General features: G+C 41.6%; 1 protein-coding gene across 3 annotated transcripts; it reads right to left on the bottom strand.

The window, feature by feature from the left end:
* Positions 1-215: 215 nt before the first annotated feature.
* Positions 216-23,817, bottom strand: rftn2 (raftlin family member 2). Of its 3 annotated transcripts, XM_046403307.1 has the most exons (10): positions 23,353-23,817; positions 9,512-9,692; positions 7,940-8,048; positions 6,544-6,718; positions 5,954-6,172; positions 4,683-4,789; positions 3,798-3,901; positions 3,578-3,659; positions 2,822-2,906; positions 216-2,216 (listed from the first exon to the last, which is right to left on the bottom strand). In XM_046403307.1, the coding sequence occupies exons 1-10, from the start codon at positions 23,489-23,491 to the stop codon at positions 2,050-2,052; spliced, it is 1,368 nt and encodes a 455-aa protein (XP_046259263.1). In that variant the 5' UTR covers positions 23,492-23,817; the 3' UTR covers positions 216-2,049. The 3 variants fall into 3 exon arrangements, with proteins under 3 accessions (XP_046259263.1, XP_046259264.1, XP_046259265.1); XM_046403308.1 differs by lacking the exon at positions 2,822-2,906 and having other exon boundaries at positions 23,353-23,815; XM_046403309.1 differs by lacking the exon at positions 216-2,216 and having other exon boundaries at positions 2,864-2,972; positions 23,353-23,816.

The following is a 23,817-nucleotide window of genomic DNA, read 5'->3' as shown; positions in this document are numbered from 1 at the left end:
TCCATGCATAATGGACAGTTTTAACAGATATATACTGATAAGTGACAGGCCAACATTGACTGATAATAATGGTCAACCAATTTATCAGTCAGGCTTGACTATTCAGTGGTGGAAGCAGCAGTGTTTCTAGTAACTGTGCTGCAAATCTTATGTTCATGTCAAGATTATGCAGGACCTGAATGAGGCCTAAGAGTAATAAACACAACTCCCAAAAGCATGGGAAATAAATGTTTAATACAATATATAAAAAAAACCACTGATAAAGGAGGCAAAATGTACAAATCTCCAAGAAGGAAAGGCAGGAATAATACTGACATTTGGTAAACCCTGATGGGAAGTTTGTTTAGCTCAATGTATCCATTTAAAATGTGTCTGAGTCAAACCTGGGCGGTGTGTACATCACTGAATACCTGAACTACACTTTATGTGCAGCCGATCCCTTATCCCCCCGAAAGCAAAACAACATGCATCACAATTAGATGAAATTACAATTACAAATACTAACATCTAAGATAATATTTGAGGGAACAGTGTCCTCCTTGAAAAGCAACTGCGTCCCGTTCATAGAATTAAGAGTACTCCACAGATTTATCACAAATTCTCCTCTGTATAACACTGTCAGACTGAGGATGGACATCTCTTCTTTTTTAAAAAAAAAAAGTATCAAAATCGATACAGAACTAGAAGTATCTTTCATTTGAAAAGCTCTTCCTTGTCAAAACCTGTTGCCTTCATTACCCACAATGCAACTCAACCGCTGACACTTCAGTCAGCTTTGTCTTTCTAACTCCGTACCTCCAGACATTTTTCAGACTTTTTTCACTTTTTCTCCAACCAACATTCTGTCTTCACGCAGCTCATTCCACAGCCGCCAAGGACTCGATCAAACATTGTAACACCTGTGCAGTGGTACTTCCTAACACCTACACCTTTTTTCCCCTAAAAAATACAGTTGTCGTTGTTTTAGTGTAATAAGTTGTTTGTTTTTGAAGAACGTCATCCATTACAGAGAGAGCTGTGTATTGCCAGTACCTTGTAAGCTGTAAAGCAGCATTTTTGACTTAAGAAGATAAGTACAGTGACATTGTGGCAGATATGCATGATAAGCCATATGCATTACCAGAATGTTTATGACATCAAGGGAACGCGCTGATATGAAATGGTGCAAATAACGTCTCCAGTTTGCAATACTGTTACTCAGTGCACCTGTAATTCCAAAGAACTAAATCCTCAAGACCCCCCCCCCACCCAAAAAAAATACTGTAATCTGCATGTACTGTCTTAGGCAGCCAGCACCTTCACTCAGGTCAGCCGGCATATTGTCAGTACCAATGTACACAGAAACTGTGACGGTCGTCTGGATGATCGTGCTTCAGAGAGAAGCTGCAGGGACAAAGCAGCACCTGACCTGTGTCACTGTGTCACTCTGACACAGCCGGAGTGTAAAGGGGAAGCTGATGTGAGGGTGTTCAAGCATCTTGGAGAGAAACAAAAACATGTTAAGCTCTGAAGGAATGCAAATCAAAGTGGCTAAGACGACAGCTGGATCGAAAAGCAAACAGAACCTCTTTCCCTCATTTCACCACCGGTGCTGTTTCCATAATGTGCAGAAATCTGTGCAAGTGTTTGTGCTTTTTTTTTTTAGGACTTTAACCATTTTCTATAAGCACCTGAACTGATCAGAGGTTGGAAATCCCCTAAAAATGGATTTAAATATGTGTGAAGTGTGACTAGTTTTTCTCTTGCCAACTAATCTGTAGAAAAGTTTGGACACAGATCCACTTCTAAATAATACCTCATTCTCATTATGGCTTCATTAAAAAAAACAAAAAAAACAACATTTTTTTTAAAAAAGTGCCAAGTTCTTCTACTTTAAAGTCTGTTAAAAGGAATGGGGTCATGAACGTGATGGCCAGTGAATTGGCTCACTTAAATGTTCTTGTCAGTAACCCAGCAATGCTGAAATCCTCAACCTGGATCAGGGAGAGACTGCATCCCTGTTTTTCCCCTGCTTACATACAGGTGACTTCAGCTTTTCCCTCTTCCTGCTCAAAGCCACCTTCCTCCAGGTGAGACAGGGCGCCGGGGTACCCCCCTCCAAACACCGGGAAGCCCCCGATGCCTCCAGCAGTTGGAGACAGCTCGTCCTGAGGGACGGGGCTGCTGACCGCACGGCTTACAGAGCGACTGGACACTTCGCTGTGTGTGGACAAAGCCTGGGGACAGACACAGGTGTTCATTAATACCAAACATGAATAACGCTTCCCTGGCGTTTTGACCAGCTGGCTCACTTTTCTGTTTGCCACTGCATTTGTTTGGGGGCTGTTTATTCATACATTGTACTGTACTGCATCACTGTAATCTTTATTCTCCTGTTTTATTTAACCTAATCTATTTCAGCTCAGCTGTATCTTATTTTACCCTCTCCAATCAAATTTTAACATGTCTTTTCAGAACTTTCCTTAATGCCTTTTATGTCTTATGTAGCATCTGGAACCGCCTTGTTGTTGAACATTGCTATACAAATCGTCTTGCCTTATGAGAATAATAATCCATTTATATTTATAGATGCAACATTTCAGTCAGATATCATCAGGCATGAACTGCTTTTCTCAAAACAAAAAGCAAAAAATACACCTTGTAAACTGAAGACTTATTCCACGCCTGAGCTTTACTTTTACCATTTGGAGCCTATCCCTATTGTTCCTACAGCTTCTAATTCTATTCTAGTTATATAATTATGTTGTATAAACATCACCTTTTTCAGAATCACTTTTTGCATTTCACTTTAGGAATTTTCCTGCGAGTGTCACTGTTTCACCTTGTGTTTCATTAAGTACTCCAGTCACGGTCCTGACGTTTGTAATGAACAACTCCGACTCTTTCACGTCGCCCCTGAACTGCACCTGCCGATCAGTGCGGCTGTCAACGAATTACAACTTGCAATATTTCTAACCTTTCCTGTTTTCACCCTGAGAGACGCACCATTAAAACAAATGAAAACAAATTAGATGTGACAACTAAGACAATAATAAGGTAAGAAGTCTCACCGTATTGATGTACATGCAGCTACATGTGTGTTTATGTGTATGTGTGTATTTAGGTCACCCACTTTCCTATGTGGTTGTAATGTATTCTCTTACTTAAATGTAAAGTCAATAATCTATCTATCTATAAATCTCCTGAACTGATATTAACATCATTAAGTATTTTACTAGCTTTTTTCTTATTAATTTTTATCCTGTCTGTAATGCATGTATGTTCTCTGTAATAAAAAAAACATGCACAAACCATGAGGACTACATATTTAAAAACATGTTCAAAAAATATGTGGTAGCACATAAAGTTGTCTTGTCTTGTCTCTTACTGTGTCTGTCTGCTATTTGCTGCTAAGCCGCAGTCATGTAAGCTGCCGATTCTCTCATTCATCCCACGTACCACAGTGTAATGTTTAACTGTACATTATCCAGCCTCAGTACATATCTAAAAGTTGTCACAGCTCTTGAGTTATTACATTGGAAGGACACCATACAGTAGGTTTACGTTAGTCACATAAGTGGTCAGTCTCTACTCTCACCTGGTTCCTCTGTTGTCCTGCTGCCTGACTTCTGACTGGCCTCTGGAGAAACACTACCTGCTTAGTGGCCAGGTTCCCATCACTACACACACACACACACACACACACACACACACACAGAGGTGTTCAGTTTATAGAACATTCTTTAAAATGAACAGTTTTAATTACTGACAAACACGTTTCAAAAGCATTATTACGAATACAGAGTGCGTTCATTTACCTGTCGTGTCGGATGATGGGAGTGGGCAGCACACAGGTGAGCAGCCAACCAAACTCAGCCAGAGTGTGAAGCAGTGGCCCATAGTCTGTCTTCACATTTGAGCCCTGGATGTAAAAACAATACATGCAGACAGTGGAGACACTTGTAGGTAAGTCAACAGTTGAAAAGGGATACCAGTACTGAATTTAAATAATTCATATATTCATGACATGGGCCCAGTTATCCTAAATTATGCCATTATCTCTTCATGTTTATACTACATGTTTATAAAAAAAAAGGTTTCACTTTGATGAACATCAGGCATCATACACAGTGATACTGATATACACTGATAAATTAGTGCACCAGCAGACAGGCCAACAGATATGTCGGTCAGACTCTAATTTTAGGGACACACAAAGAGATTTTGCCCAGTTAGGCATGGTGCGGCATCGGCCAATCACGTACATGCGTACAATCCCAGTGGATCATTTTACAGCATGAATGCTGTGTTTCTACTGTTTATAGCCCCACTGTTGTGGTCTACGACAAGGTAGCAACCACTGTGATGAGTGTCCAGAGTTATAAAATGTGTGTGTGATAAGCTTTCCAACACTTCAATGTGTTCCGCAAACTGGACTTCCTGGATCACCTTTCATTGTCTCACCGGTACCTTAAGCAACACGTGCCCACCAGCCCAGCCCCCTGCACTGTTTTCAGTCCCAATCCCCTCTTAATAACAGTATCTTCCAGCACCATGCAGATGCATTGTGAGGTTGTGCACTTTATCTTCACATCACGTTGCGTTCGTCAGGATGAGGCCACGCACATTCACATGCACTCGTTATTGTAAGGCTTTCATAGCCTCTCTCTCTCTCTCTCTCACACAACAGAATTTCTACTGACCTCGATGACAGTCCACTGCTCGACGACGATGGTGTCATTGGCAGGAGGAGAGGTGCTCCTCTCCTCATACACAAACAATCCCTCCAGTGATCTGGGAACCGGCTCGCCTGAAACACGAACACACAAAGACTCGCTGTAAGATGTCTACAAATTCCTGTATTGCGATGTTTTGGTCTTTATATGGTACACGGGAAAGAATACAGAATAATCCACAGACACAAAATATATCACGCTGTCAGGTAGCAGATGATTGATGTACAACTAAACCTAAACGCTGAAAGACCGCGAAGGAAATGAGCCAATGAGAGCATGTCATTGGGTTGATAATGACCCAGTTATCAGAAATAGGCTGAGCTCTGTTTGAGTTCCCATGTGTTCATATGAGGAGTGTAGCATGGAGGATTCGTATTGCTGCCAGTATATTAATGCCAGTGTGTGTATATTTTAACATTTATTCCAGGCCTCAGAGGTCTACATATGATGTAGACGTGTGCTTCTTCACAGAGGAACAGGAAGTAAGGTCGCCAGTGTCAGGAAGACGGCTCCAAATATAGATGCAGTGGGAGAGAGGAGGGAGGGACCAGAGCCAAAACAGGAAGTGACTGATTTTGTGTGTATCTGTGAATCACTGCTTTATGAGCAAAGATAACAGCAGCTGCCGTTACTCCTTTGAACCCAAGACTGTTTTTGTTTATTCACTCCATTTATTTGGAGATTTATGCCAACGGAAGATTTAAAAATGCCTTGTCTCATAATTCACAGAAAAATAAATGTGAAAAAGGACAATATTAATTTGTCTATAATAACTGAATGGTGAACAGTTCTTTGGTTTGTCCGATTCAATTCAATTATGCATTCATAAAATTACATGCATACAACAACGCACATTGTATTTTACTTTAACACAAGAGCTGCTTGCTGCCATACACACACTCACACACTCACACATGAATATATATTATGTATATATAGATGGACGACACATCTCATTTCTACAAAAGACAACTGACAAAAGAACTGACCGACATTACCAGCCCTACAGCCATGCTGCTAGCGTGGATGAAAAATGGTGCAGTCTGAGCTGAGCTCAGTCCTCCCTGGGTGAAAAGCTCACAGTCTGAGCAGAATGAACAGCTATCTGATTCATCAGGAGACGTTCAGGTGCACTGCTGATGTGATGGGACATGATTCACCCTCACTGCTGGCTGCAGTGTAAGCACACATGTTGGAGAGAGTAGCTTCAGCCACAGTCAATCCAACATCAAACCAACCTTTAGGTGTGTCCCAGTAGACAAAGGAGTCCACCAATGACCAGCCTTTGCGGTAGTAGGCGGCAGTCAGCTCCAGCCAATCAGCTTCCAGGGCGCTGACAACCTGGCCCTTCCTGGAAACGCGCATGGAGAGCGCCCCCTGGTGGTACTGACAGGCCAGTGAGTCCAGAGGAGCGCAGCCTGGAGCCCAGGAGTGAAAGAAGACCAGCAACCTCAAGTCTTGAGAGAGGGAGGAGGAAAGAGAGAGCACATAAGTAGAAATAAAGACTGGTGCACTTGTCAACAACATCCAGTTCGACAGAAAAGTACTACATTAACCTGCGTTTTTTTGATGTCAGTTCACGAATAGAGTAGAACTTCATCTTTCACATCTTCATCGTTATATTTCACACTTCATATTTTCTGAAGTGAAAATGTGACAAAAGCCCAGGACAGAAGACTGGACATTTAGGTTAAAAGGTTAATCCCTTTTCAGTGTCTAAGTTGACAGGTGGTCCACTAGCAAAACCTGACACCCAGTTGTTGTTGGAGACACCAATAGAGATACAGGAAACAAATGAGAGTGATTTGAAGAGCAGTGAGCGTCTCACCAGGACTGTAGGTGTTTTCCTCCAGCTCTCTGTCTCCAGGAGGCGTTCCAGGAGGGGTTCGTGGAGGGGAGCGGCAGCTTCTCTTCGGACTGTGCACCCTACCATTGGTGATCCCGCTCACCTGCTGAAGGACCGAGCCAATAAACCGAACGCCCCCGCGGGCGCTGCTGTTCACCTGTCACAAAGACAGACAGCTATATGGTAAGTATCTAGCTCACCATTACAATAAAGCAATTCAAAAGGATTCTTATTTTCTAAATACCACAATCCCACCAATCATCAGCTGGGTGCGGGGTCTGATCTGAACACAATTTCCCAGCATTATCAATGAGAACATGTGCGATATCTCAACTTCCCACGGAGCAAAAAGCAACTCCAAGCCAGGTAACGTGCCAGTTTGTTTGCTTTACATACATAAATGATTAATTAATTAAAATATAGGAAAAACAGTCAAAGCCCCATAAAGCACTCTGAGGTGACCCACATAAAAAATTCAATTCAATTATTATTACTAACCACAACCTTCCTGTTCTTTCAGCTCTAAAATCTTGAACTGGTGAGTATTTCACATATTTTAAGGAGTGCTAAAAAGGTGACATTATGTCATATTTCACCTGTTTTAAACCCCTTCAAGTCCTGATGATGTAAAAGTACTTCATATATTTAGGGACTGTAATAGTTCTGAAAAGGTGGAAATATCTAATATTGTACTTTAAAGGCTTTTTAGAGGCTGACAGAGCTGAAAGCATCCAGTATGTTACTTACTTCAGTGATTTTAGAGCCCTGCAGAGATGAAGGTAACTCGTAAGGCCTCTCAAATAAGCAAAATACAAGATACCTGACATCCTTAAAAAACTGAAATATTGGATAATGTTTTGGATAAAGTCCACATCAAATATTGAATAGATCTTTTCGGGATTCTAAGATGTTAAAAAAAGAATCTTAAAATAAGTAAAAGACTGTGTACTATAAATATACAGAATTTTTCTACAGTGCTTTATTCATCTCATGATGATTATTTTGTCTTCTTGGAGGGTTTCCAGAATTAGGGCGCACTTATTATTGTTTTCTGTCAAGGTTGCTCCAGAATGATCCTTCAAGCTGAAATACAGTAGCACATGTTACTTTGTCCCTCACAGCCACCGTATTAACATTGTGTAACGTGTGATGAGGGCTTGTTGTTGTGAGATGTGATGAATGTTTGGTCAAAGGTCTCATGTAGTTTATAAGAATGTTCCTGAAAGATAAAATGATCTGAAAATGACAGATTGGACCTTTACATGTGTGTGAAGCAGAGCTTTCTAATTCCCCAGTTAGGAACCACTGGAGTAGAGTAACATTTAGAATACACCCCCCTTTATTTGCTCTTTCATTTGCTGTAGTAAACATCACTGACCCTGTCGATGAGCGCTCTGACCGTGTCGCCCGTCAGTGACTCTCCAGGTAATGGCCACTCCTCCACCCTCAACACTGGCACACTGTGACACATGGACGCCGTCTGCTTACTGAAAGCACACACACAGACAGCCAGTGAGGCAAGTTCAACAGTAACAGTGTGTGATATGGTTTTTTTTTTCCCTTCTCTGTTCAGGTCAGCAGGGAGCTCCTGGGTTAGTGGCACTAAACCTACTGAACCTGTCCAGCTGGATGGTTCATAGTTCACTTGTAATTGTCAGAGAGCAGACAGTCACACAAATTATTTAGAGGCTCAGCAGGAGATGGCTACCAGCTACTGTCTAAGCACTTACACAAAAGGTAAACAACAATTTAGACAACTGAGGTGATGACAGATCATAGAAACCATAGGGCCTCCTCAACATTAAAGCAATTTTTTGTAGCAGAACAGAAGTCACGCAGAGCACTTCCCTCTGGTCCAACTTTGCATTTAAAATACCAACATTAGCACAAATTAGCATAATAGTTATAATATCTCAACCTATCAAATCTCAGAGATCAGAGGAGCTTCATCCCCATCGGCTGCTATGGGATCCGTGTTGTTGGGTGCATTTCTAGCCAATAGAAATCCTGGCAGACACAAGGGCCGAGTCAAATCAAAATATACGTACCCCTCCTTCAAGGCACGCCATTCTGACCTCCTACCATGGATCTGCATTAAATATGCAACTTCATCCATCATTCATCCACTTACTCGACAGTATGATGGTGAACATGAGGGCACAGTGGGAAGGCATGTGTGTGACACACAGCTTGTACAGAGTAATCTTTACTGACCCCTCAAAGGCATTCATGCTGTCAACTGGGGATCCACTATGGGCCGATACTGATTATTAGGAATCAAGGAGACCGGGAACAGATACTTAGAACCAATATATATTTGAGTAGATTGAAAATCTAGAATCTAATAAAATATCTGCTGGTATTCGATGGAGTCCATGATACCATGCATGTTAACAAGAAGTCCAGGTTCTTTGGAAGAAAAACAGCCCCAGCAACAGCATCACCTGTAACTGCACAGGCCTGGCAGATCGACATGGCAACGGGATTCCCCGCCTCACCAAAATCTGCTGCAAGGTCCTTTCAGCACAATAACATGATTCTCTCTCTCTTTATGTTGCACTGTCTATTCATTGTACCACTGTAATATCAAGACTATTAAGACTTGAATTTAACTTGCTTTATTTGTCCATCTTGTTTTAATTAGAAACAAACAGAAATTAGTCTTACTGTACAGATCTACAGAGCGGAGCATAACTCATTACATTACCCAAGTCCAAAAAAAGCTTCCCAATAACAGTAAATTGTGAATGCCATCCGTCTAAAACCAAAGATAGAGAGACTGTTGTGTTTCATATTAATTAAGACTATCTATTATACTGAAGGGCTCTTCACGTGTGTGTTTTCTTGTGTATCAGACTTACAAAGATGAGAAGAAGAAAATCCCTTATGCTCATTTAAAATCAGAATCTACCAACATTTTGGGCTGAAAACAGGGTTAGGACCTGCGTACCTGGGTCTGGGACGGGCCAGGATGGCGCGGTACAGCAGGCTGAAGGGCAGTGAGCGGGTTCGGCCCACAGACAGGATGATGGGGTGCAAGGCAGCCAGGACGTAGCCTTGTGTGTAGTACGGCAGCAGGGCCTGGGGCAGCTCGGAAAGTGAAGCCACATACTGCACGGTGGGACGGCTGCCTGCATGGATAGAGAGATCACTGGTTGGAAACAAGTCACGTAAATGCATTCTAGTTGGTCTGCAAAGGCTACTGCCACATGCGCTTTCGGTCACGCGCCCCAGTACAAGACAATCAATCTGAAGACATAAGCTTGGAGTCTGGGAAATCCTGTTGGAAACTTTGCACCTTAAAGTGATTAAACCACTAAGTGAAAATTAGTAACAGTAAAAATAACCCTCAGTTTCAGGCCCAGTCTCTGTTTTGTGCTTATGAACTGGGTTTTGCAGCAGAAGATATGCCAGTGGAAACATCTTTATCAGCAGGAGGGACATTCATTTGAGCGATATCTTCACCATGTCTGGATTTTTTTATTTATTTTTTTTAAATTTCTGCATGGATCATTATAGCGGGGCGGCACGGTGGTGCAGTGGTTAGCACTGTCGCCTCATAGCAAGAGCGTTCCAGGTTCGAATTTCTCCCTGTGCCTGCGTGGGTTTTCTCCGGGTACTCCGGCTTCCTCCCACAATACCAAAAACATGCACATTAGGTTAATTGGCTACTCTAAATTGCCCCTAGGTGTGAGTGTGAGAGTGTGTGGTTGTCTGTCTTTGTGTGTTGGCCCTGTGATTGACTGGCTTCCAGTCCAGGTGTACCCCGCCTCTCGCCCATAGTCAGCTGGGATAGGCTCCAGCTCCCCTGCGACCCTGATGGATAAGCGGTATAGAAAATGGATGGATGGATGGATTATTATAGCATACTATGACAAAGTTGATTGTTGAGGTGTGTATACGTGGGTATTCATAATGTATGACATGCCAACCTCCAGTCAACCTCTGGTTTATAACTAGTCAAGAGCATCCATAAGACCCGTAAGACTGTAGATAGGATGCATCAGAAAACATAATATATAATAATAAAAAAAAAATAATAATAATAATGAAAGGGCACATGAGGTAGTTTTCTGTTTCAGCGTTTCTGACATGGTTAATACCCACAGAAATGCATCAGCTGTATTTAAGCGCTGACCTCGTCCATAGCGAACAGCTGATTCTCCTGTTGTTGCTGCTGATGTATGTTTGAGCGTTTTGGGCTGCAACCATAGGATTATAAACATTGTTAATATTTTTATTTATTTATTTTTTGTTTTGTGTGTGTGGAGCGGGAGGTGTCATTTCCAATTTGATTTCCTACAGGGATCACAAGGTTTAATTTTGTATCAAACGTCATCATCATCATCATCGGCATCAGTGGGGCATCCTACAAAATAAGATTTTTTTGAGAGTCTCGTGTTTGTTTATTATAACAGCTGGCTTGGGAATGCAGTGTAATGTGCAGATTAGTTTAAAAGTATGATAGCATGATCTGTTCATGGAAAAGCTTCATTTAGCTTCCGAGGTCGTTGCCCTTTTGCAGCGGACTCTTAATGCTCTGTCCTGTTTTTACCTTCCCAACCTCCCCATATCCACACCCATGTGCAGACATCACCACTGCCCTGTTTCTACTGTGAGAGCATGCACACACACGCACGTACACACACACACACACACACAAACACTGCAGATGATGATGCACAGCATTTACTTTCATTTCATGTTGTACTGTGTTTTTGCAATCTGTGATCACCACATCTATTTTTTGTAAATTGTGGAACCATTTATTTACAACTACCGACACACTTCCATTTATAGTAATACACCACCAACTCCATTACACACAAGCCTCTTAGCAGTATGAATATGAATATATTGCTGATCTGGAAAACAAAAATGTCTGCTCCTGCTCCATTTGAGAGGTTTAATATCCTGAGTCCAGCTATGTCTGGTGGAAGGTTTGTCTGTGCTGAGGCGGCCATAAAAAGAAGCACCACCAACCCAGGCGTGGAGAGGGAAACGACACACTGCCATGTAATGGTACGGAAAGGTTATATATATGTACACACGGACACACACGCACGCACACACAAACAATATGCATATTTTTAGTGCAGCTAATCTAGTCGTGATGTCAGATGTGGTGAGTCTGGTTTTCTGTCTGTTGCAAAGGTGCGGCTCTGAGACAGTCAAGTCAAGTCAAGTCAACTTTATTTGTATAGCCCATTTTTACAAGCAGTTTGTCTCAAAGGGCTTAACATAACATCAGCAACATCCTCTGCCCTTCGACCCTCACATCGACTAAGGAAAAACTCCCAGAAAAACCTTTAACAGGAAAAAATGGAAGAAACCTCAGGGTGAGCAACAGAGGAGGGATGCCCACAGAAACCAGCTTATGTTTAGTTGCTCTTAGTATAATCTTCATGCTGCAACGACATTGTTTACATTGCTATCATTGAGCCCTGTTTGCTGCATAACTTTGCTGAGGATGACATCTTCACAGCAACAGATGAAACTCAGTGACACCTACACAAACTCCTTCCACTGATGAAGACTATGGTTGAAGGCTCAAGAAATAGCTGGTTAAAGGACCATTTTCAATTAAATTTACAACTTGAAAAGACTGTGCAGACTCGCAGCAAGTATACGCACTCCAAATACTTTTAAAATAAAAGATCATAGGCTGAAAGGTTGTCATCTAGTCCACCCATCTCTCACTCCACTTACAGGTACAGTACAGTCAGTAGTGACCAGTTGTTTGTGTGCTGGTAGAGTCTAATGCTGTTTTTCTTGAAACCTTGGCTGGAAATCCCTGTGACCATCACCACATTTCCTGTGTCCACAAAGAGTGGTTGTTCACAGAGGGGCTTGGCTCTGTGCCCCTTGCACACATGCACGCACGCACGTGCGCACACACACACACACACACACAGTCCATCTAATGCATTTCAAGTTTTAAACACACAAAATTGCACATTTTGATTGCAGCACACTTAAGACAAAAAACTGGGAGCAAGACAGGAATGTGAAATTTGTGTTCACTCGTGTGTGTGTGTGTGTGTCTGTGTGTGGGTGTGTGTGAGAGACAGAGAGAGAGGGAAAGCATTCCTCACGACAACCCCCCACATTCTCACGAACAAACACCCCAGAGATTGGGGAGACCAGCACACAGCTGAGATCACTGCAGGCCCTGAATGGGCTGTCTGGCTCCATTATGAGACTGAAGACCACCAGAACCTCAATGAAACCACTAAAGCAGGGGCTGGGCAAACACAACTACAGTTTACTGGCATTCCTGTGGGTTTGAACCCCACTCCAAACGCTTGAGGTGAAGTTAAATTTAACACGAGCTCACATGTTGCAGCTGGACACAGTTGATTCTTCACTGCAACTTTTAGAGCCACTTCTTTTCCTATTGAAAATAAAACAGATCTGTCCAGTTAGATGCGGATCACTAGCCAGTTAGACGCGGATCACTAGCCAGTTAGACGCGGATCACTAGCGGTGTTTGGACGGTTGCAACAAAAAAAACAGGCATCCACATTGCGGTCAATGGCTCCCAGGAGGAGCATGATGTCATACATACTCACACCTCTCACCAAGGCTTTTGTGGCAGCCTTTTGCTCTTCTCCTCCCCTGCTTTCAGTCCTCACACCCCCTCCCATCCTGCTGCCACTCGGCCCAGCAACTTGCACACTGAGGGCTCTGTTCAGAGCTCTGTGAGGGAATAAAAGAGGAGGAGGAGGAGGAGGAGGAGGAAGAAGAAGGGAGAACCAGCAAAGAGGGGGAAAAAAGTGGGGGAAAGAAGTAGAGGAGTAAGAGGAGGTGGGAGATGGCAGGATGGGGGGCACAGAAAGGGATGACAGAGCTTATAAAATGGGAGGAGAAGGAGGTGAGGGGGTTAAAGCTAAACAGGAGTTACAAGATAAATTTTATGAGCCTGGGAGAGGTGTGAAAAGGAGGAGGCTGCCCGGCAACAAGGAGCAAAGAAAACACAAGTTGCACCGGCAGGAAAAACAAGCTGCTAGGTGAAGCTGTACTTGCGCTGCTTTGGATGAAATGCTAACATGCTTACAATGACAGTGCTAACATGCTGAGGGTTAGTAGGTATGATGCCGTTCACGTCAGAACCTTTAGACCATGATTAGCAACAGAACTGAATTTCTGAGTCCCATTTAGTGACTGAGGTGTTGGCAAAAGGGCAGGGAGGCTCCTATGACTGTCAACATACCAGTCCCAATCCGCAACATCACACAAGTAACTAAGTTAATTTTAATTTAATTTAATTTTAAAAAAATAAGAGACTAGCAGTGGCTGGTCACAGGAAGTTTTCCTGTTCTTCCCACTCTGCAGAGGCTGCATCATTAGTTTTGTTTGTTTTGTTTTTTTCACGAAAAGATGGGACAACTTCAAATTTGAACTCGATGATGATATGAAATGGAATGTTAATCACGTTAATGCAAAATGAACCTATCTTCACCCGATAGGTTGATATGATGAGCTTGTAAGACAACATTTACGGATCCAGCAGTTACAAAATAACATTATCATTCATAGACAGACTGATCATAAGTCTGGCCAGTTACTGTATTGGTGTTTTTTTGGTTTTTTTTGGTCTGATTGCCAATTTACAAAAGCACTATTTTGGCATCCCACCCACAACACTATCTGGTCAGTTACACATCACAGGTGATAGTCTATCCACACTGAATAACCTGAATCTGCAAACTAAACTTCACTATATTTATTTGATAACTAAAGGTCTCATACAATAAATACAATGTTTGCCTCCAAAATGTAGTGGAGAAGAAGGATAAATTAGCAGAAAATTGGATAAAATACAAGCTGTTTAAAACATGTAGTCAGTTAAGTGCAGTTGAATAAATTGTAGTGACATACATTCCATCATTGGTTATTCTATATTTTGATAATTTAAATCAATTTTTACAGCACATACACATCCAAATATTTGTTACTGAGAGCCTTGATTAGTATATACCGTAATTTCCGGACAATTAAGTGCAAACAATAAAAAAACTTGTACAAATTTAGGCTGCAACTGTCTATAAACAGCAGGTGTCCACGTTGTCAGTCTCTCTTTCGTTGTTGCTCTCAATGTCACTTTCATCTCGAGGCCAAATCCATAAACTAGCTGCATCATTGTTTAAGCCGCTTATAGTCCGGAAATGATGGTATTCACTGTCGTCCCTGGACAAAAAAAACCATATCAGACGATCCCTAATCCAAATGTTGCTGAGGTATTTCAAAGTAAGGCACAAAGGCAAAATACTGTACTGCCTGCCTTCACACTGCCCTTCAAATCCCCTCTAAATTCAATAATCAAAATACTCGTTTTAATCTGAAATAATCCAGCAGGGCCCATTAGATTCCGAGATTAGACAGAGATTACAGAAAACTGCACCCACTTCTGGAAATAACACTGAGAGGCAGATAGGTATTCTTTTACAATCACAGTGATTGTAAAAGAATTTTCTAGAAGGCTGCAATTCCTTCCACATTTTCCTTCACTTTCTTCCCTCCCTCAGTTTATCTAACCGGCAATGAGTACACATCACCTCATGTGAAGCCATCTCTCCACCCGCAAATCCCTTTGTATCCTCCCATTTATTCATCCAGTCCTGACCTGCCATCATGTCACATCATCCTCTTATCTTTGATTTGCTTCATAGTCCAGTTCAAGTCCATGTGTAGGGTTAGTTAGGCACAAAGCTATTTTTCTGTCAGGATGGCTTCCAACCTCAGGCGGGGTTCACACAGTAAGTCATCTGTCACAAGGGGAATCAGGATTTTGTTGCCTGTACACGAGCATGCTATTTTCCTTCGAAGAAGTTTCACTTGTAGAGCTACACGATGTGCAAACTGACGCTGGCTACTTTTTTAAAAAAGAAAACAACGCGTCTTCACACTAATGTTTTTCAGGTTGTTTTCATGACAAGACTACAAGCCTTCAGCCATGTTAGTAGCACTGTGGTGCTTTGAGCTAGGTCAGTGTGCTAACAGGCCAATATGCTGTTGCTGCACAGGTATAATATTAACCACGTTCACCATCTTACTTTAGCGTGTTTGCATCATAGACTGTACATTAAACAAAAGGACGGCGCCACTGTGACATGACCCATTGATTTAACCATTTTGAAGAATCCAGTTTGGCAGTTTGGAGCCATTGCTGACTTGGGTTTTTTGGATCCACATTTGGATGGGAGGAGCTCATTGCTACACCTCTATTCTGACTGCATCAGACTGAGAACCTGAGGATACACTGTGGTTGGCAATCACAAGGTAGTCCCGCTCAAAAGCAAACCTTTCTTTACGGTCTATTTTTCTCTAAATGAAAACATAACTCATAAAATGAACATCATGCTGCATTGAAGAAGACAGAAATCAGTGGCGTCGCCCCCTGCTGACCATCATACACTTCGGTTTAAGAAACTTCTGCGTTGCTTCACTTTTCAGATGGGAAACTCCATCCACTTGTTATGCTGTCCTTGGTTACAATGTTCACATTTGCTAACACAAAGTACAGCTTGGGCTGATGAGAATGTCATTAGTTTTTCAATTAATTAGTCATAAGACGAACTAGCAAATAAAAAAACGTACTTGATAGTTGCAAAATGGAAGGGATTACTGAAGTCATAATACGTCCTGTGGGGGACATAAGTGTGTAGCAAACAATTACACAGATGTCAAGATATATCACGCAAACTCGTGATGGCCCAAGCTGAGAACCACTGGATGTAATCAGAGCTGAGAGCAACTTCTTCAGCTCAACAAACACAGAGACTGTTTGCTGTCCTGAGCTTCAGAAGTAAGGAACACAATGGGCAGTTTGCAACAGAAAGATCAATAACTCTAAAAAAAACCCCTTCAGAGTCCATGTGATTTTTCTCTTTGACATGTGCCCAGCTATCAGTACTCAGCTCAAGGAAATATTAGCCATTAGGTCCTCTGATGTGCTGCCTCTGGCTCCAGGCCCACGGTCCAGCCTCCTCTCAGTCGGAGTAAAACGAGGCCAAGCTGACAGGGAGCACTGCTGCTACTGGGCAATGTGACATCCACGGGGGATGGTGTGAGTGTGAGTGTGCGTTCGAGTATGTGACAGTAACTCTGCACGTGTCCCAGAAACGCAAAGCAAGGCGGGAGAAGGGTAGAGTGTTATAGTGAAGATTGTGACGGATCCTGCTTATTCTAAACTACATTGATCAGCAGGTTTGCAGGGCCCTAAAATCTGTCTGATATTTAAATTTTGGTCATTTCCAGTAAAAATCTCTTAAAAACACAAATGATTATCCTTATTTGTGGTATCATGGATCGGTAAGATTAGATCCATGTTAATCTAACTGATACAAATACTTTACTACATTTTTCATTCATACAGCCTTAATTTCTTGCGCAATCTTATCAGCAGTTTAAACGTCCCATACTGTGCCATTACACCTCATGTCATTATCAAGACATACAGACCATCTCAACAACTCCAGTGAAAATGTGAATAGCCCAGCAATGTTGGTACAGTAACAATTATCATTATCATGCAAACTCAAAATGAGTTGTGCCACTAGCCAGTGGCAAAATGGCTGAAAACCACCATCTCTGGCTGATACATCAAAATCAAACATGTAGAACAAAAAAATCTAATGTGAGTACTACAAGGCTAATCTTGGAATAATGTAAGTCCTAATAAAAGGTAATATGAAACATTTACCTAACACTAGTTACCTGATATGACATTTGTTTCGATACATTTATGCAACTGTCCACAATTGTTGTTGACCTGTATCTACATAGCATTCAACAAAAACCAACAATTACCACAGGGAAACAGAATTTGAACTTGGAAAATGTATCTTTCATTTCACTGCCTTTAAGGGTGGCCCAAAAAGTCTGTATCTGTATAAAAACTGTATTTGTTGCTATGTGCGGAATAAAAAACGTCAAGCTGCAGTGTACATCCATGTTTGTCGGTACTCACAATATCTGTAGTGAATACTTTGAAGGAATTTAATAAAAAGGTGATAACAGGACTCAGCAATAAGGATTGTCCATCAAGTAAAACGCCACAGCAGGCTACTGGATCTAACAAATGACATGTGGGATCTGGGAAGCAGTCAAAAAAAGAATTAAACACACTGTTTTTATCAGTGAGTCTCAGTAGTAAGTCAAAAACTCCACGGGGTATCATTAAGGGCAAAACTAAGATTCATAGGGAGTTCCAACCGATTGAGATTCTACAGCAAAAAGGCCTGGAGGTGGTATAACTTGCCTGAACAAAAACCATTATAGAAAAGCAGTCCAACAAGATACCTAGATAACAAGATATGACCTCTTCAAACTGCTGGCCAGGTGTTCTTCAGAAATGGAATGTTCAGACAGGTATGTTATTAATACAACAAAACATAGAAGTCTTAAAGTTAAAGACTACTGACTTTTTACACCTTTTTCTTTAACAAACTCAACCGGGCTTTCACTGATGGGCAGACACTGTACCATTTCATTAATCTTGTAAGCTCACTCTACATTATTCAAGTGAATTTATAGTTTACGTCAATGTCAGTCGACGCTCATAACACAAATACAGCTTCGTCAACAGTCTCCTAAAGCACAGTAAAACAAATGAGCTTGTGGTGGACCACAGTGCTTCAAATACGGATGTTGCTGCAAAGAAGCTTCAAATTCTAAAACTATGGATGCTTCTCACACATCTCCAACTCCTTAGCACAGAAGATCTATGCAGTCAGCACAGTTTCAGGGTGGACACCCTAGATTAGTGTCACCAATTCAGAATCAAGAATGATTCCTGACATTTCCACTTTCAAAAGAACGGGACGGACATGAGGTCACAGTGATGTTTGATCATCAAATTTCCTCAAGGCATTCCCGACATATCAAGCTCACAAGAACGGGACAGATGGACGGACAAACTGAAAACACAACGCTAGGACTGTTCCAATACCAGTATTGGCCTGGTTTAAAACAGAGTCAAGTCACAATATATGTCTTGATTCACAATACATGGTTTTTAATCATGCTGCTGTATCAGAAAGGCGCCGACACATTAGACGCATTAGTTCAATGTACATGTTCTGGTTTCCAGTTTAGAAGTCGCAATTTGATTTATTTCTAACAGAGAGTAGTGCGAGGGTCAAAGACAGACAAAATCTTCCTACTGGGGACTGAGGCAACATCTTGCACACTAACTATATTCTTCTACAAGGATGTGCAAACATTAAACACTGTCCTAAAAAGGGAATTGGACACAATAGGCTATAAAAGTGAACAGCAACAGAACTGCAGTGCCAACACACACGTTTTATCCCCAACTCTCATTGTTTCTGGCTAGGAACTTAAATCGTGCGACTGACTTGCACGCCAGTCTGTTTGTTATGCTATCCTCAACACATGTTGCTCATGGCTATGAGTCTCCAGGTAGAACTCGTGCTTGTGAGCTTTGGTTCCACATTACATGCATCAGTCTATCTACTACAAAATCTTCAGGCAGCTGCATGCACCAGACCATGATCCCTGTACTGTCATGGTTCAGCAGGAATACACGCACTGTTATAGCCCTAATGTTAAAGCATTTCAGGAAACTTCAGTATTTTTATTTTCCTTGGTTTGGCTCCATTTGCAAGGTGATGACACCTCAAGTGAATTTGGGAGTACATCAAATATCCTCTATCACGCAGGTGGTTTCAAACTGGTAAACACACCCTGCTGAGACTCATTTGAAGTGAGAATGCAGTCTGATTTAAATCTGGTTTACAGCCAGGAAAACAGACATGTAGCGGCACAGATTGGATTACAGATTGGCTTATTGTGGATCTTTTCATCTTGCATTTGGCAAGAAGAAATTTGACTAACTAAACCAAGACAAGTGTTGCACCCAAACTAAATCATAAAATGAGGTTCCCAAAGTAAAAAAAAAAAATTACAGTTTTAAAAAAGAAGGAGAGGAATATCTGAGGATGCAAGTTGTCACCAGACTGCATACGACTACTACAGTTTGGAATCACTCACTCATCTTTAGCTGTGCCAATAATGGAGCCTTAACAATCTGTGAAAGATTCATATTCACACATTTTGAGTCAGTGATGATCACACAAATTTTTACCATTTACTCACATGGTAAAAACACATTTAGTCTGTTTTCCTCGGTTCTTCGTTTCATAAAAAGCAATTTGGGTGATCCAATCCCATAATATACAGCTCTATACTAAGAATGTTTTAGGATTCCATATACTGAGTCACATTTGGAAGAGGTCAAGGTGGTGAGTGAAACACTTTAGGCCCAAGAGATGCTGTTGTGATTATCTGCAGGTGAAAAAGTCTCAAATAGAGTAGAGTGTGTCTGGCACAGGACAAATCTCCCAAACACAGCTGGATAGAGTTGGATCTGCCAAACAGATCAGACAACTGAGTTACCCAACAGGCTCAATATCTTGCTCTCTAGCACAAATGTTTAGCCACCGTCTCACTTTCCCAAAGATACACATCTGATGTGAGTGTGGAGGCAACATCTCATCACAAAGCGATGCATGTACACATCTATTGTGAGACAGTGTATCTACGGTGGATCTAGACTCACATTTGTGACTCACACACACACACACACACACCCTGTCTATGTAGAGTATTTATAACTCTGTCTGAGGACAGGACCCATGACTGATGACAGGCATAGAGAATCAGAGCGCTCCAAAACAAAACCACATGCAGCACGGCAGTGTTTGCTATCGTCCTGGGTCATGAGCCGTCTGCTGGTGTTGGGTGACGGAGTAAACTCCTGTCATTCAACAGGGAAGTTTCTTTAGCGACGAAAAATGTGCCACACTCACTGTTGTACACTGATGTGCACTTCAACAGGGTGCAGAAGACATTTTCAGTAACTTAGAGATTAGGGATGCCCTTTGTCTATGCCGAGTCTGATCCGACACTTAGATGTTGACTACATAGGATCTGAAGTAATAGGCGTGTTACTTTATCCGACATATTTGTAGGTCCTGGTTCAAAAATATATCAAATTATTGATATGTTATGCACTAAAGATTAATGGAAGACTGTGACTCCTATTTATCTCTTAGAGAGAAAACCTGTCACTCTGTTGGAGTTGCTTTGACAAAGGAAAGTGGAGATTGAAGCTCGTCACAGCGTGTAATGTGAAACATGAATGACATCCTCCTCAGCTCAACTATAAAGTCAGCCAACTCGGTTAGCTGGCCTCTCATCCATGTGTAGATACACACTTCCTGCTGCACGGTAATACGGAAAGAAAATAGTTTCTACCTGAAACTGCTAACAATAAGCTCTGTGGACCACTTTGAGTAATCAGGTCATGATTTCTGGAAAGAGACATTGCTGTTTTGTTTTTCAAATGTACTTTTTGGCACTTTTAACACAAGCAAACACACACAAGCAAAGTGCCATTTAGACACAACATCTCTACAGCAGACACCTCCAAAATTCTGCAATTCACCAAAACAATGTGACAACTAATCAAACCAAGTTGATCTTAAACAGTCAGATCCACTTGTTGCCAGTCATTGTCATAAAGATTTTTTTAAAACACACCGGATAATTGTAACTGACATCAGCAAGTAAATGACAAACTTTACCTGAAGGTATCTTCATTTACAAAGTTCAGTAATCTTCACTTCGCTCTATACAGGCTCTGCAGTCCTCTCCATGCAGGATCTCATCCGAACTCTACCCTTTTGGAATTATTATGTCATTGCAGTGACAGTGCAAGCTGCTGGTCGTCAACCATATTTGTTTTGATACTAGAACACACTTTGTGTACTTGTGGGATTTGCGAGGTCTTCTACTGCCAGTACTCCCATCTTTACTGACCAGTGGTTCAGTGTGTGGTTTAGAGTATTTACACAATCACATAGTCCTTCCTGACTGACTAAGAACTAAAAAATCTGTGCAAGTGGAAACAATCTTTATGTGTGCTTAGTGACAAAACAAGACATGCAAACACATTGCATTGGGCTATGGAAAACTATGGGCATTTCTCACTATTTTCTGCCATTTCGCGAAGGAAATGCTTTCTCACAGAAATAATAGACGGATTATTCAAAAATGAAGTGAGTCTACATGGTGGCACCTCATGTAGACTGAACTGTATCTATGCTGAATGTTGGACAATCCTAAAGTCATTAACAGGCGGGATATACACTTTACTTCCCTGATCCCCTTAATTTGGAAAGCAGCACTTTCCTCCATGATTCATTATTGTGTCGACCTGCTGTTTACATGCTAGGTTCCCATTCAGAACTTAATCACCATTTCCTTCCAAATAGGTCACAGTCCAAACAGCCAGTCTGAGGACCAGATGAAAGGATTATCCTTGGAAAATGGCAACCCTCGGACAGCTGAGATTGCCACACATGTTCAAATTAGATTCCGTATCACAGCAGGTGGGGTTTTCTCTGGGAGGGTATTGTATTTTACAGTATGCCTATCACATAGGAAGGGGTGTGTGTGAATGAATGTGAGTCCATGTGTGTGCCAAGGGGAGAAGGGCCAATAGTGAAAGCAGGAAAAAAACCTTGTGTGACCTATTTCTAGATAGGCTGAGTGAAGAGCCCTGTTGCTAGGAAAAGTCCAAGGCAGGATGCTGCAATGTCATGTAGTTAGTAATAATTTGAAGGGCATTAAATTTAAACTGAGTGGGATTCAAAAACAAGAACAGTTCGTGTCTATATTTACTGTGACGTGTGCACTAACTGCAACCTGAGTGGCCACAGAGCAAATTTATTTCACTTTGCAAGCATAACAGGAAAATACAACCACTGTGTGAATAATAAAGTGACACCATGTTCAAATACCATAAACAGGATGTCTACTATGCAGGACCTTTTAAGGTCAACCAAACAAGAAGGAATTTTTTAGTCAAAAAAACAAAAAAACATGAATTGTGATAAATGGTTAATAATATAATGTATATTCCTTTGTTTTAAGAGGCCTCTGGTCTTTTCTGGTGCATTTAGCTCCATTAAGATGAATAAATGCCAACAGTTTCCTTTAAACCAATCAGAAATGTAAAATAATACATGCACAATATATGAATGCGGGGTGGCCAATGCCTTTTCTCATTATCAATTTAACAACAGCTATATTAACAGCAGCTAATATTCTGATTGACTGATTGATCAGTAGGTCTATTAAATGCACAGTAAATAATGATTATTTTCACTATCTGTCAATCTGCTTATATTCACTGGTTTGTATATAAATTGTCAGAAAATAAGACAATCATCATGTTCAAAAGCCCAAGGTGACATCTGTATTATTTTGTTAGCCCAACTCAAAACACAAATCGCAGCCGACTCAATAATAGAAAACAGAGCATTCAATTATCTCATAGGAGAGGCTTGATTAGATTAGATTAGAAACAAACATTTAAAAAAAACAGTCAAAATTTTGACAGTTAATCTTCAATCAGCTTATCGAATAGTCAACTAATCAAGTCAGATCAAATAAAATGTCAGAAACCAAGCGACCAAGGTTGACAAATTGCTTGTTTTTCCAACTAAAAGTTGAAACACACGTTACCATGCCATCTAAATAAGAAAATCCCATTTGAACACTCATAAACAACAATGAAAACTTTTAGTCTGAAAAGTGACCGACACGAAAAATAGTCACTGACTAATTTTCCGCTCAACGATTAATCAACTATTTCAGTTCGCTTAAGCTGTTTCAACAACAAATATGTTTCATCTTCAAACATATAACCGCTGAGAAGCAGCTACACCCAGAAAATGTGACATTTGGAGCGCAGCCTACCTTCCAAACTGAAGTCGAGCAGCACATACTCGTACACAGTATCCGTTTTGCTCTCAACTTGTGGTCTCTTCAAGGTGGAGTAGATTTTCCCGGGGCTGCTGTCCTCCGGGTCTTCCAGTTTCCGCAAGCCGCAGCCCATCTCCACCGAGGCGGGCACGGCCGCTCACTCAGCGTGTTTGAAGCACCGGAGGAACACCGGAGGAGCCGCTCTGCCTGCCGCCGACAGACAGACACGCAGACAGATAGACCTCTCCTGCCTTCAACTTTAACGGGATTGCTCCATCCCTCTTTAGTCCCCCCCCGTTAATCCCTGTGAGTGCTCACAGACAAGCGTCGGCAAGAGCGGGACAACGAGATGTGGTTAGTTTCTGAAGAGAACAACAGTGTGCTGGATTTCTTCATGGAGCGCTTCTTTCTTGACAAAGTGTCCCGCTGGTTTGACTGCAGGTCAGAAGCGTGGAGAGG

This window comes from Scatophagus argus, chromosome 11 (assembly GCF_020382885.2).
Source record: "Scatophagus argus isolate fScaArg1 chromosome 11, fScaArg1.pri, whole genome shotgun sequence".
Taxonomy (NCBI): domain Eukaryota; kingdom Metazoa; phylum Chordata; class Actinopteri; family Scatophagidae; genus Scatophagus; species Scatophagus argus.
This window is presented reverse-complemented; position numbering and strand designations above follow the sequence as displayed.